Source organism: Drosophila elegans, unplaced genomic scaffold, assembly GCF_018152505.1.
Source record: "Drosophila elegans isolate 14027-0461.03 unplaced genomic scaffold, ASM1815250v1 contig_468, whole genome shotgun sequence".
Classification (NCBI taxonomy): Eukaryota; Metazoa; Arthropoda; class Insecta; order Diptera; family Drosophilidae; genus Drosophila; species Drosophila elegans.
The window spans coordinates 3352011-3366751 of record NW_024545855.1 but is presented as its reverse complement, the minus strand read 5'-3'; the positions used below and the strand labels follow the sequence as shown (position 1 = coordinate 3366751).

The window sequence follows — 14741 nt, the reverse complement described above, 5'->3', positions numbered from 1 at the left end:
AATTATAATTATTAATGAGTAAAGCAAACGAAATTAGAATTTCACATTAGCGCTGATTATGTGCGTTGCATAATGGAGTCGCGGCCACGTTGCGTATACGCAGGGTGTTACCATAAAATGCAGCAGCCACCGTCTCTCTATAAATATGATTTTATCGCTGTGAACTGCATATAAATATACATTTTTATCTGTACACCTAGAAAACGAGAGCCATGTGCCAAAATTCACTCCAAAAATGCGAGCTTCTTTTATTTTTCAGTCTTTCTTGCTTTCCGTGATATTTTCGTGGCATAAATGGGTTAAGGTTAAGCAGCGTTATATGGCCAAATATAAACATGGCCCTATGAGAATGTATGTTGTAGAGAGAGAAAAAAGAGGAGCACACACATCCACACGTCCAAGGTAGGGAAAATATATGCAGCCAATGCTGAGCCAAGCGAAATCCGCAGAGAGACACGGGGCTTCCCATGAAAACAAAATCAAAAGCTCACAATTAGGCCAAGAGACTACAGCAACAATGAAGCGTATGGCAGACATGCAGCTTGTATCTTTGTATCTGTATCTGTATCTGTACATCGGTGTGAGTCTATATGTAAATTACTTGGGGGCAGCGAAGCCAAACTGCGAATCTATGTCGCTAGGTCGCTCGCTCGTCAATACGGTTTGCGTTTGGGGGCTGGCAGAAAAAGGGGGCTGACTGGCTGGCAGCAGCAACGATTCCAATCAAATCGAATTCGTGTTTGCAGGTGCCACAGCCAAGGTGCGTCTATGAATTATCCATAAATAAAGGCGAAGGCAGTCAAATGGCAACACGACAGCCGAGCAGCTGAGCAGCAAGAACAGCCAAACGCCAAAGACTAACTCAAACACAAAGAACTTATGGCAAGTCGAAGTAAACAAGTGAGCAGGTCGATGGGCGTACTCTCTCTCCGCCCCTTCTACACAGAATTCCTCCCCTTAGGCACTCAGGCATGCTCGAGTGTTATGACCTGGTGTTACGGTAGCCTGGATAGCTGCTATAAACGTGTCAATGGTTTCCCCATCCAATAAACCACTTTGCCAGAAATTGGAAAATCGGAAAATCTTCAAATAATTAATGCCTCAATTTTGGGATGGTTTGGAAAGAGTCGATTACTCTTTATTTAAATAAAGTAATATTTTCACAGCAGTACATTTTTAAAATGAAAATGTTTTTTATGCAAGAAAGAACGTTTACAACTAATGCCTCAATTTTAGGATGGTTTAAAAAGAGTATAACATTCAATTACTTTAATTATAAAAGTTATATTAAATTCGATTAAACTTTGAACAGCAGTAAATATATATTTAATATTGAAATGGTGTTTTATTTAAGAACCAAGGCTTGTATGAAAGGTTTAAGTTTTTATAACTATTTCTTTTATTTAAATAAATAAATAAATTTGTTTGCGTCCATTTATTTATTTAAATTTGTGAGTACATTTTATTCGATTAACAAGTTGTACATTTCATCTTTTCCCTTTTTACAAAGTGCTTTCAAATAACGATTCTAATTTAAGGAAAACACATATCTGTATATAGAAGATCTTGTTTCTTGGCCTCGAGTCAAGTTGTGGCCACAATTTGTTCCTCACATCTGTGATTACTTTTCATTTTCAATATGGCACAAGTCAAAAAAAGATATATTAAATCAAATTACTTGACAACCCTGGCTGACAATGAAACAAATATTTGTCGTTGTGCTTTATTTTTGGCATTTTAATTAAAAGTTGCCCCAGTTGTCGACGAGCCAGGCGACAGTTTTTGTACTGCTGCTGCACTTGGGTTGTTCAACAACGGTTTTCAGTTTGCAGCAGAAGGCAAAAGAAAAGGCAGAAGAGCTCTTTTGGCAGCCAGAATGGCCCAGAGAGAGGGATGGCAACAGAGCGGTAGAGAGAGAGAGCGACAAACAGCGTCCCAATTTAGCCAGAATCGATGCTGGCTGGCGACAATGTAATTCATTCGCTTGGCTTTTCGGCCCTTCCACCCTTAAAACCTATACGTATGATGCAGCTACAACAGCAACAGCACGGCAGCAACATGAGTCAAAACCAGTGATGGGAAAGGTATCTCGTTTATTATCTAAGCCTATGCCAATAAATAGATTTAGTGAATTTTAAAGATAGGCGAATTCTTTAGATCCTGAAGAAGAAGTTAATACTTGATTGATTTGTGATATTAGTATTTGTTTAACTCAAAAGATAATTTCGTTTTTTTTAATCTGAAGAGAAGTTTAATACTTGGCCTATTCATAACCGATTTCGAAGGATTGCGGTTTAATTTCCTAAACAGTTAATGATCAACATCGTATGATCATCCTTTATCTATTTTTCAAACTTTAAGTTTGGTGACCCCGATTAATTATTTAATTAAAAAACTTTGTATTCTGGCATTTTAATTACTTTTACAATATTCAATAACTATTTGTATCTAGATTATTAATGCAAAATCTGTACAGATTTCTGTTGGAATTTCTTGCAGCTAGGTTGTATGTACCCAGGCAAATGAAAAACAACTTGCAACGGACTACCTAGATAGAACGCATCCCTGGCGACGACAACACGGTTTCGCTTGAGAAATGCACATCGTTTTGTGCTACCCACACCTGCAGAACGAATAGCCAGACCTACATACATTGGGCATTTTCCGTCTGTTTTCTCGACCATTTAGCCTCTCTTTCACCGATTCTTATTATGGCTATTAAGTATTTTGCTTGGCAGAAAATTCTTGAAGATTATAGCTTATTGTTATTGTTTGCCCTCCTTGGTTTTCACTTATTGCTGATGATGGCTTGCCTCTGTTTTCGTTCGCTTTGCACATTTTTCTGGTTGAGAAATTGTTACGTCACTCTGGCAGAGACATTCATTTCATTAACAGTAATTCAATTGAAAGCTCAGCGAAGACGCTCGCAAACGCAAACGCAAACAAGTAAAAATACTTGTATTTTTTCCATAATTACAAATGCAAGTAATTTGTTATGGCTGCTTTTTTTGTTTTCACACGATGACGTTCTGTGAACTTGAACGGCGTCAAAGTCGATGGATGTGTGCGATTGTAATTGCTCCTCGCTGGTTTTGTTGTTTTACTGCGGCTATACCTCAATAGCTTTCAATTGATGCAGCCAATTAACTGTGACTGCAATTACGGCCCAGTCGATAGTCTCCCAATTAAAAATTCGTTGAATATGTATGGGAATGGCACGACAAGGTCGAGGAGTTGGTGTATTAGAGATCATCAAAAACTAAACAACAGGTCTGACCCCATTAGCTGATTAATAAATGAAATTATTGGAAACCAAAGGAGGTTCTGGTTATCGTAAGATTATATGATCATTAAAAAAAAGGGGAACACACTTTTTAAAGATAGAAAAGCGGCTTATTTACCCACAAAAAGTCTTTAAGCTTCCATTAATCAACAGTATTGTTCAGAGAAGACATACAAAATTAATTTAGAAACAAAAACAAATATACGTTTTTTTTGCAGAGAGGGGAATTTTTTTGGTCATTAAAATTACTAGTCGTTATTATCGTTATTCTTTGTTAAAGTGCATAATATTCTAAAAATACATTTTATAATGCCAATTTATAAGCTCCTTTTGATGAAATCTCTAGCTAAAGAGCTTTTAAAAAAAGCTGAATAACTGGTTCTATTCCAATGTCCCACACTGTACAAGAATGTGGTTTCCATGGAATGCGCAGTATACAATGGGAAGCCCCTTTTGTCAATGCCTGGAGAAAAATGATAATAGAACACCCCGAAATAATGGAAACTCCACACGCAGTGGTTCGATTGTCAGCTTCCATATGGAAAACTTGTAATGACCACGTATTTCCAACCCCTTTTGAAATTACTACGTCGCGGTCTCTGATCCTCAAATGATTCACTCAACCAATTTTTGCGAAGCAATTTCGAAGGCTTTGAAATTTTCCTGGAACATCAAGCACTTTAGTTTACCGCCAAGTTGGCAGTTTTGCACTTCAGTTCAGTTTAGTTCGGGGGCCCCCTTAATCGACTCGACTCGAAAATGGAAATGGGGCTCGGACTCTCGGCTTATTAGCCGAGCCGAGAGAGTCTCCGGGTCGAAATCACCGCCGTAACCATTACGGCAAATAGGTTAACAGCAGTTTCGTGCCTTTTGCATGAACACGGCGTTGTGCGGATGTGTGTGTAGGCCAGTGTGTGTACTTGTTTACATAAACCTTTTCTCGTTTCGTTTTGGGTTAATTTTTCCCAGTTATTTTGTCCCCTTGCAACTGGTGCACAGAGAAAAATTGGCTCATTATCGTCCTTATATAATTAAATTAAGAAGGGTAAAACTAAAACAAATTTTCGTCGAATTTAAAAAAAAAATTGTAGTCTGGCTTTCTACTTGTTAGAGTGACCATATTTTTTGCCTATTTCACGTGTAAACGTGTTAAATTAAAATTAAATCATTTTTTGTAAGCTAAACAAAATTTCAACATTTAATTAAATTTGTTGCCTAAACTTTATAGATTTGCTTTATTAAATGATCCTAATTTTTCTCTCTGTGCACAGCACCTCCTTCTCCACCTCCACCTCCTTTTTCTGTTTCTGTTTTCTGTAGCTTTGCCAGTGGTGCAGCAACAGCAGCCGTGGCAGCAGTTTAACCCACATACAAGCTGCCCCACCAAATTGCGCAACGGGGGCGGTGGTGTAGGGGGCGTGGAAGTGGGAGTGCGAGTACGAGAGGTCGGCGGTGTGTGAATGCAAATGAAACGAAACGACAGACAAGCGGACAATTTAATGCCTATTTGCATTTAACAGCAGCTGGGGAAGAAAAAAACTAGAATCAAGTGTCGGGTTTAGGCTATGAAACGAGCAAATTGATGAGCAGATAAACGCAAAAGGGGCGGAATGTGGGGGGCGGGAAGGTGGAGATGAGCTACGACTTTGATTAGCATGCCAGATGGAGAGAGCGAGCGAGCAAGAGATATGGGAGGAAAGAGAGAGAGAGAGAGAGATCGGACAATCAGTAGTACATATTCATAGGCATTCCCCACACTCGTAAATATGCTCCAAAGCAATTTCATTCGGTTGCGCAAAATGGGAATACGTTTATTACAGTCGAACTTCTATAGCCCAAACTTCCAGCGGTCGAATTTTATATAACATAATTAAGTACCAGTCAGCACATCAAATTTATACGAAAATTAGTTTGAATCTTATAATCATGACTTCTATTGGTGGAATTTTTCTATATTTGTTATAATTTTTAATTTTTTTTTTTTAAGTTTTACAGAAAATAAATAAGGAATGAAACCTGTGCTATATAGGATTGTCAAAAAAAAATATATACAAAATATCTAAAAATTTAGTAAGCCCAGTTAAAAAGAAACAAACATTTTAAAAATATAGTGTTAATCAGCTGATGAAGCTTTTATGAACAAATACAATTTTTAAATAATCAGAAATACTTAACATGTTGCCTTTTGCAGTTTTAAATTAAGATTTTTTTCTGTAGGCTGTAGTTAAAAATATATATGCGAAAGATAAATAAAAAAATAATATTTTCTGTTATGTAGAACTGGGGAATTCTGACTATAAATCTTTCAAAAAGTAGAGAAGTACCCCTGGATAGTCCCTGCCTTATGCTAAACTATGCTTAAGCCGAGATCTTATGACTAGTTTGAAATATATTCACCTTTCTGCAAGGAGTCGTGCATTCGGCTGCAATTAATTGAGTGTGGGTATAGATAAGAACAACTATTTATGGTACTTTAAACGCTGATGTGCAGATATATATATCTCCTCGACAGGCTTACTTTTTACTCGTTATTCGTTTTGCTTTGCTTTGCTTTTCTTGTTTTTCTTATTTTTCGTTATTGGTTAATTCAATTATTCAATTATTGTTTCATTAGGAGACGCGACAGTTGTTTTTGTTGTTGTTGTGGTAGAGGATCCTGCATTTGATTAGGGGTTTTATTTAATATAGGTATTTATACTTTTTGGATGTTTTAATTGTTGTTGTGCTACTGCTTTGTTGTTGTTGTTGCTTCGGCTTTAAACAGACACACACACAGGCACACTCTTAATTTGATTATTATTTCCGCGAATTTCGAAGCCTAGCGCTAAGTTTTTTTAATATATACTTTTTTTTAATTTTTAGCGCTTGCTTACGCCTCTCCTTTGGCGCTGCTTCGTCCGCCTTTGCCTTTTTCCGTTTTTCCGTTCAGTTTTCGTGCGCGTCTTCGTCTTAGCGTGCTTTTTTTATTCTAACGCCAAGTTTGCTTTAGCAGCTGAGCGAGCGAATGGAAGTGGAAGCGAAGCGCTCTCTTTTTTCCGATTATATTATTCCACTCTGGTTATGTCGCTCTCCGTGGCTCTCTTTTGTATCTGTGTGCCACGTACACGTGCCCGTCCGATCACATTTCTTATTAGACAGAGTATCTGTGTGTGTGTTCGTGCGTGTTTTCTTTGTCCGCTTTGCGCGCATTTTCTACATTGATTTTTAAATTCGAATGCGGGAAAACTTAGCTCTCTCTCTCGCGCTGGGCTTTTCTCTCCCGTTTGGCTTATTAGGGCACTAGGTTTTTCATGCAAGCGTTGGAAAATTGCTGCACGTTCCTGCACACAACGACAACTTTTGCATTTCCTGTGCCAGAAGCAAAAAAAAAGCCTGCAAACCCATATTGCCTTGAACGAATTGAACTTCTATCGAAAATTCGCCATTCAAAATGTTTATGACATAATAATTGAGCAATGCCATATGTTTAAAAAGAGCAAAGTGTAGCGAAAGAGAGAGAAGTAAGGGGAACAGCCTTAGAATAACGAGAAAAACTCGTTGTTGAAGGCAGGCAAACGAAAAACATTTAAATAAATATATAAATTATGTATACGCGCTGTGTGCGTTGCGTTTTATCAGCGCAAGAGAGAGAGAGAGAGAGAGAGAGAGAGGGAAAGGGAAAGAGAGTTAAAGCTTCACACAGATAAAAATTGGGACAAAGTAGTGTGCGTTAGCTGCTGCTTTGACACAGTTTTATGTGACGTCGTTAATTTCGTTTTTTTGGTGTTCCCGTTCTGGTTCTCTTTCGCCTTTTCACATTCCTGCTTTCAAAGAACTTTTCGGTAACATTTAAAAAGGAAAAGGAGATAATTAAGAAAGCCCAGCACATGTTTTTCTCTTTCCAATCAGACCTGTTCCAGTTGGCTTTTTATTTTCAGGTGTTAATTGAATTTATATTTCAGTATTTGCTGCCTCCTCCTCCTCTTCTTCTTCATCTACCAGTATTTATGTAACCAGCATGAGCGAAAGAGTGAGAGGGAGATAGATAGAGAGAGCACATGCCAGGGCATAGATACTTTTTGGCATTGAAACAAAACGTAGTTCACAAAAAGCACACGCATACCAGCACACGAATACGCGCACACAGATAAACGCCACGAAAAAAAGAACTTGAAACAAGAACAACTCAAGAACGCAGCTTAGGCACACACACACATACACACACTCATTTGTACATGATTTAATTTAATTTAATTAAATTCCAGCAGTACTCTTTAGACAACGACAACAACAATAGCAGCAGTTATTCTGCGATTTTAAAGCACTGTGTTTATTTCTGTTGGTTGGTTTTTATTCGTTAATTGTTTTGAACCACTTTTGTTTAGATGCCTTGTTTTTGTTGCATTGCGTTGCAGAACTTGACAAACAAACACACAGGCAGCAACAAACATATAAACAAACTCACTGGCGACCACGATGATCTGAATCTGAATCTGACGCTCTGACTCTGTGACGTGACTGAATCCAACTGAACTGAAATGCGGATTCAAAACTTGAAAACAGCGAACTGGCTGAGATTTCTGTTTCTGTACAGAAAATTCCGATGGTCGTTAATGAGAGAGCGGGAGAGCGCGAGAGTATCTCAAAGATACAATTTCGATTTTGAGAGACAAAACTGCGCAGCGAGTCTCTCTCGCGCTCTCTGGCTCTCCCGCTCCCCAAACAACCACTTTACACTCAATTTGGATTCTGGATTTCCATTTCCATTGTGCATTTTCCAACCGCCTCTCCCCTGTTCCATCTTGTTTCTCTCCTCTCTTTCTGCGCTTCTCTGTAGGTCATTCTGGCAATAACAGTACCGCACTGGAGCTGATAAGATTGCACTTTGTTTTTTCAACCACTAAAACTATAACTCATGATTAGTACTTTAATTAATTTGATTCATTTGCTTGCAAAACAACATAGATTTCATAATCAAAATTAACAAAAAGACCCATTCAATATAGTTTTTTTTCTCGCTGTTACACTGATCAGTTAAGGCTCAACAGGAGACACTCTAAGGACAATTGGAAAATAAAATATTTTATAAGTGATCCAATTTGATTATTTTAAATTTGAATAAAAAAGCAAATATTTCAAAACTGCATATGTTTGTAATAAAATGCTTGAAAAACTTGATTTGCAGTTTGAATACTTTTAACCTTACGTTAATAATCTCATCCTGATTAAACTAAAATTGAATCACCATAATATGTTAGGCTCCCTATCAAAAAGTGTACGTGCGCGTCCCCGTAACCAAAAAATCAATTTTATTTTGATTTTTTAAAGTATAGAATAGCAGTTTCTAAAATGAGACTCAATTTATTCAATTCGTTACAAAACAAACGTCGAGATTAATATCATTGACTTTGCAGTTGCGTCATTATCACTAAGCCTACATTACAGTAAAACGTTTATAGTTACTAGTTACGATTCATGATTTTTTGGAAATATCCCGGGCGGGATATTGAAGACAGACATGTATTGCTTGCTGTGGGATTGGAGGGATTATCACAAAAAAACGTAAAAACCTAGGCGAAACAAAGTAAAATGTGTAGTTTACAAAGGGGGTGCAAAAACACACCGCTGCGTCATAGGATCGAATTTCCAAACACTCCAGTGTGGAAGCTTAAATAAATAAATGTTGCGTAGTACGGAGTACGCATTGTCTTGCGGTGCAGTCAGTGCTTTTGCTTGAACATTAAACGAAGATTGCCTGTATTGCAGTGAAGTTAGCTTCCGAGATTCATAGGTTGTTTTCCGTGTGTCTAAGATCCTTTTGGAGGACACGTGGCGATCAGCTTGTGTGGCTGCTCACATAAGCGACGGTTTCCATGGGGCACACCTCCGGCGCCACCATGGACTCAAACTGCTCCAGGTTCTGCAGGAATGTCAGGGTAGTTTGCTCACATCGTGTCGCATTCGGAAGTATATGGCAAACATTTAACTGGGGAATTGAAACAAAAGAGGAATCAATATTGGGAAAAACTTATTTGAATGTTTTTTTTTAACATTTTGCTCTTGTTTCATTAAATGCTTAGGAATTCGTGTATTTCAAATAAATATAATGCATTACGTTACCCTTCAGAGTTTATGTTAATACAGAATAAGATAATTTCTACGAATTTAATAATAAAGAAAGCTATTTTTATATTTATGAGCAAGTAACAAATTGAGATTCCGAAATCATCACTAGAAGCTTCTAAGGGCATTATTTGTGGCTATTTTTTCTTGAAGTTTCCTTCCTTTTTTGTTGTTATATAACTTAAGTTCAGTTCAAGTGTAAGTCCATAGAGGTGTTTCTTATAAACTCACCTTCTTTGCCTGCTCCTCTGCTTGGCCGCATTGCATTATATTGGTGCGATGCACGACATAGCCCACACGCTGCGTCTTGGCCGAGCTCTTGGTCAAGCGTCGCATCACGGACACATCCAGATCCTCACGAGCTGAGACATGTTCGCCGCCAAACTGACCCTGTGCTCCAATCCACTCATTTTCAGCGAATATAAACTTGTCCAGCGGATCTAGCAGCGATTGTGAGGCCTTGTGGGCGGCCCTTGTCAAGTAACCAGCCGGATCCACCTCCGAGGGTCGAGCACAACTGTTGATCTTCTCCAGCAACAGGCGATAGATGAGCAGCACCGGCTTGTTGTCCAAAACACCTTGTCCCAGGCCACGTTCATCATCACTGGCCAGGCGTCGATCCTGCATGATCTCCAGCTCCCCGGAGGACAGGGAAGATCCACCCAGAGGTTGACCCGTGAGCAATGAAAGTCTCATATTGGCATCCTCAATAAACATGCCAGAGGGAACTGGATAGTAGTTGGCTTGCAAGGGTAGCTTCTCCAAACGGCGCCTCTTAATGATCTGCAGTCCATTGAGATCCGTGTAGAATATGTCGCCACTGTCGATATGCGTCTCCAAACGCATCACGATCTCCGTGTTATCCAGCACGCCGATGTCCACCAAATTGCGAATCTCAGGGGCTCCGCCCCGCAATATGGTCTGATGCACCACACTCGGCAGACCCACGCTCACCGATGACTCCAGTTTGCCCTTGGTCACCAGGACCACGGGATGGTTGAGCTGCATAGGCGAAGCAGGTCCATTGGGCAGGAACAGATAGGCTCCGGATCGATCTCCATGCGTCCTAGTGCCATACTTAAGGAACTTCAAGTGCACCGGCACAGGCGGACTGTCCTGTGCGAGCTGAATGGATTTGAGCAGACCCTGCTCCGAAAATGCCAGGGTTGGACCATTGCCCACGCGCAACGAGATCTCCCTGGGCTCGCCAAACTTCACATCCTCCGGATATTGACCCAAAGGCACGGAGACCGGATTGGTTCGCAGCAAAAGGTTCGAGGCGTACGAGGTGTGTCTGTAAATGTGATTGAAATGTTAGTTTTGAAAAGAAATAAAAACCATAATCACCAGATTTTCGCTTTTATAAGAAAACCATTTAAAAAACATAAAAAATAATTGTTTCATTTATGTCAGCGATTGTAGTCAACGTAAGTTGTTTCAAAATCAGTTTTTATAAATAAAACCTCATTATTTCAAAGTAACATTTTTTTTTGGCCACAGGACTTTTTTTTTGCTTATTAAAGAATGTTATAAAATCTTTAAATTTCAAAATCTGTTTGGAAATATATAGATTTGCCGAATTTCTTTTATTGTATGTCGATTTAAGCTAATTGATTTTTCGATTTAAAAAACACATTTACAATCATTGTTGCTAGTCCCTGATTTATGTCAATACACCAAAAAGCAATTTGATGGTACATGAAATGTATTTTACAGTGACAGCTGCATGTTATATTAATATATGAATTTGTTAAAAAACGAAACATTCAAAAAGAAACGTTCAAATAACATACGACAAAATTATATATTCGTTAAGGGACCATTATTGTTGATATATAATTAAGAGTGTTTAGTTTAATATTGTCACAAGTCAAGTATACGTATAAGGTAAACGGAACTAGATATGTTAATCCCTAAAATTAATGTCGACTCACTCTGGTTTGGACTCGGAGATGGTCAGAACGTAGGTGGCCAGTCCCATGGGCGGCACGCGAGCCTTGAAGATGATGCGATACTTGGTGGTGGAGCCTTGTGGGTGGATGGTCTTGGTGAGGGTGTCGTGGTGCCAGCTCCACACGGGCGAGACCTGAGCCTCCACTGGGTTGTGGGCCAGATCGCTGACACTGACGAAGGGACTGGACACATAGAAGTCCACCAGCTGCTCCCGCCAATGGGGCAGGGTATTGTGCATCACCACATGCTTGGTGGGCAGTACATCCGCGCCCAAGATAATGGTGGTGCGACTGTCCTCCACGCCTGATCCCGGCCAGCGCGAATCGTCCAGCGTAAAGTAGGAAAAGCTAAAGTCTGGACTGTAGATGGAGGGCTTGGTTAGCAGGCGGTATACGGACTGCTGCATCACCATTTGGCAGGCCTTTAGAGCTTCCTGCATGCGTTGCTCGTAGTCCAACATCACATGCGTTTTGGCTGTGCCAGTGATGCCATCGTGATGCTGAAAGAGGGACAGCTCCCGGCGAGCCAGCTCCAGGCGCTCCTCGATGCCCGCCATTCCGTCCCAGGAGTGCCAGGCGGAGAGCATCTCCGCCGAGCGGACATAGTGCATCAGGACACGATCCATGCGCTTGTGATACGGCCGTGATGTGAAATAGCCACTCCAGTAGTTATCCGAACGATCGGCGTAGGTGAAGAAGTCACCGCTCAGCGTGGGAAACTCAACCTGTCCGGCACGCTCCGCCTGATGCACTGCATCGAAGTACTCCTGCAGCGTGCCAAACTGAGCCTGCACATTGAAGTGCGCCTGGCTGTTGATGTGCTCGAACAGCTTCTCGTAGTTCACCCGCTGCACATCCCACTCGGTGTTCTGCTTGAAGCGGAAGTCATCGCCCAAGGGAATCAGCAGGACGTTCGATCGATACAGCTCAGCCTTCTTCTTCCACTGATCCACCAGCAGTTCCGATTTCGCTGCCACATTCCCCTCCACAATGGCTCGCGGTGGCGTCTTCCACGGGCAACTCAATCCGAAGGCGCCCATTCGCTTGAAGTCGAACTGGCAGCAAACCTTGGGATCCGGGCCACAGGTGTGGGGTATGTCGTACGAGTAGAAGGGCATCATGTGGGTGAAAAGCGAGGTCTCTCCCTTGGTGTCCCAGATCTGGCGCCAGTGGAACTCCAGGTTGCGCTGTTGGGCCAGCTCCTTCTTCACCGAGTAGTGAGTGCGCTGGATTAGTAGATCCTTAAATCCACTCTTTTGCAGAATGTACGGAATTGTGGGACTGTACCCGAAGGGATCGATGGCCCACGAGGCGGTGGGTGTGACATTCAGGTGCTGCTTTAGCCACGTTTGGCCTACAGTCAGCTGCAGCAACACACTACGCCAGTGAGCATTCGCCTCATCCGTCATCACCCATCCTCCAGTCACAAATTCCAGCTGTCCACTCTTTACAATGCTGAAAAGGTTATGGTTTAACTTTATAACTTATTGGTCATAACAATATGGGAGATAAATATCAAATTATACTACTAAATATCAATTATACAAAAATGTTTTGGAATTAATCTTTATAGAAGGTTATAACCAAATCCTTAAGTAGCCCAAGGGATCCTGAGAAATATTATTTATTTCTGAGTTCCATAGTTCATAGTTTTTCAGCCGGAATAAATTTACTTTAAATTTTATACAAAATAGGCAAAATTATTTACGTCTGAACTTTTTTACTGCACTGTGTTATAAGTTAGAATGTGCAAATAAGTACTAAGCTAATTTGTAATGAGATAACACTGTTTAAATAACTTAACAAACAGCACATGTGCTATCATCACATTGTATTTAGCTAAACGATTTTTAAGTATGCAGATACATTGTAAAACATATGTTGTTGTTGTAAAATCAGCTGTTTAAGGCTTAAACAAAGCCGAAGCGAAATGTTAATTGTTTTAAGGATAATATACATTTTATCAAACGTTAATCAAGCAAACAAATGGTTATAAAATGTTGTTCCGAAAAACAAAGGGGCAGTAACATGGCATATTAACAGGCATTTCATTTAAGAGTACATCAATAATCTTTTCATCAATAAACAACTATGCTGTATACTCTAGGGGCGGATCTAGACAATTTGGATTTAGTCATACAAATTTGTGCACTATGAAATTATTATGATTATGTTACAGCCGAATGCTTACGATTTCATCTGCAGTTTCTTGTTTTCCCCCAGATCTTGGTAGAATCGGGCAAAGTACGAGGTCTCCGCCCAGATGAACTTCATCTCTGGGTTCTCGTGCAGGTGCCGCAGGGCATTGGACAGGATGTGCTTGGTGTCGTGCTGGTAGTAGTCCTCGAAGGTCTGGATCCAGCCGGGATCGTTGTGCGAGTGGGGCACCACGAATACCTTGAGTTTGTGGTGGGCATTGTATTTTAGAGGATCGTACTTGATGTTCCAGCCCTGTTTCCACACCCCGCCATCGATGTCCTTGAAGGACATGCGATCGTATAGCTCCAGCATCTGTATATCCACACTGGGCACATCCTGGACCACATCCTGGCACTCCTTTGCTCCTGATCCTGGGGAGCGGGGCACTTTGAGTGGTGTCTTAAGGGGCTGCTCCACCGTTTTCTTGTCCAATCGAGCCCGCATGTTCCGCATCTCCTCGCCATGCTCCTGCAGTCCATTTTCCAACCGAATCAGCTTATCCTCAATGGCCACATAGTTGGGCTTAGAAAAGAACACCCGGTAAGGAGTGTTATTATTCACATGGCATTGATTTACCCATTTTATTTACCTTTTTCTGGTTGCCTGCCGGCGCCGCAAAGTTGAGAATCACATAGAGGCTGAGGAAAACCAGCAGGAAGCCCGAGCAAATCACCAAGGCAAAGCGTCGACGTATGCGCAACATTTTCCGGCTAATTATTCATGGAAACGTCGACGTTACAAGCCTACTGCAGCAATCAAATCGCTTGACTTGCGTGGTTTTTTCGCATAAATAAAAAAAATAGTGTGGCCGTTTGACGATTTGTATACAGTATTTGAGGCGCTGCCAGCATGGCTGATATTTTCTACTGTTTAAAAGATACTGTTAAGTATTCCTTACATTCTGTTAATAATACAAATTTCACGAGCCATTTGAACTTTTACAGGATATGTGGGTGCTCCTGAGTAAAATTCCCAAACAAACTTAAGTTACATATTCTACAGGTTCTGTGGTTAAACTTAGTATAGAAAAATCCAATGTTTGGCCAAATTTTTATTTATGATTTTAACTTTATAACACTCATAAACTATGATTCATAATACAACATCGCCTCTAAATTTAAACAATTTCTACGAACCTCAACTGAATCTTAAAAATATATTTTTAATAAAAACAAATTTTAATTTCTCTTGTAAACTGTGCTCTG

At 40.3% G+C, this 14741-nt stretch overlaps 2 protein-coding genes across 6 annotated transcripts in view; both read right to left on the bottom strand.

Annotated features, from left to right (window-relative positions):
* Positions 1–7822, bottom strand: part of LOC108142948 (RNA-binding protein Nova-1) — a 32349-nt gene extending 24527 nt beyond the window's left edge. For 3 of the 5 annotated variants that reach the window (XM_017267075.2, XM_017267082.2, XM_017267077.2), the window contains exons 1-2: positions 7728–7822; positions 5681–5939 (exon numbers count right to left, since the gene is read on the bottom strand). The gene's annotated coding sequence lies outside the window, so the exon portion shown is untranslated. Of the gene's footprint in view, positions 1–5680; positions 6282–7727 lie in introns of those variants that run through there. The other 2 variants (XM_017267079.2, XM_017267076.2) reach the window with 2 other exon arrangements.
* A 781-nt stretch (positions 7823–8603) lies between these two features.
* On the bottom strand, positions 8604–14340 carry LOC108143032 (alpha-mannosidase 2). Its single transcript, XM_017267230.2, has 5 exons — positions 14126–14340; positions 13529–14058; positions 11320–12792; positions 9617–10679; positions 8604–9248 (listed from the first exon to the last, which is right to left on the bottom strand). Exons 1-5 carry the CDS (start codon positions 14237–14239, stop codon positions 9099–9101), a joined length of 3330 nt encoding a protein of 1109 aa, XP_017122719.1. The 5' UTR covers positions 14240–14340; the 3' UTR covers positions 8604–9098.
* Between the last annotated feature and the right edge of the window lie 401 nt (positions 14341–14741).

Bases quoted from the DNA above. Each gene is read 5' to 3' on its own strand.
- LOC108143032 (XM_017267230.2), bottom strand. From the start codon at position 14,239: ATGTTGCGCATACGTCGACGCTTTGCCTTGGTGATTTGCTCGGGCTTC. The intron at 14,059-14,125 runs GTAAATAAAATG...TTCTTTTCTAAG, and splicing joins CGGCAGGCAACCAGAAAAAG to CCCAACTATGTGGCCATTGA. The intron at 9,249-9,616 runs GTGAGTTTATAA...TCAATTCCCCAG, and splicing joins CAGAGGAGCAGGCAAAGAAG to TTAAATGTTTGCCATATACT.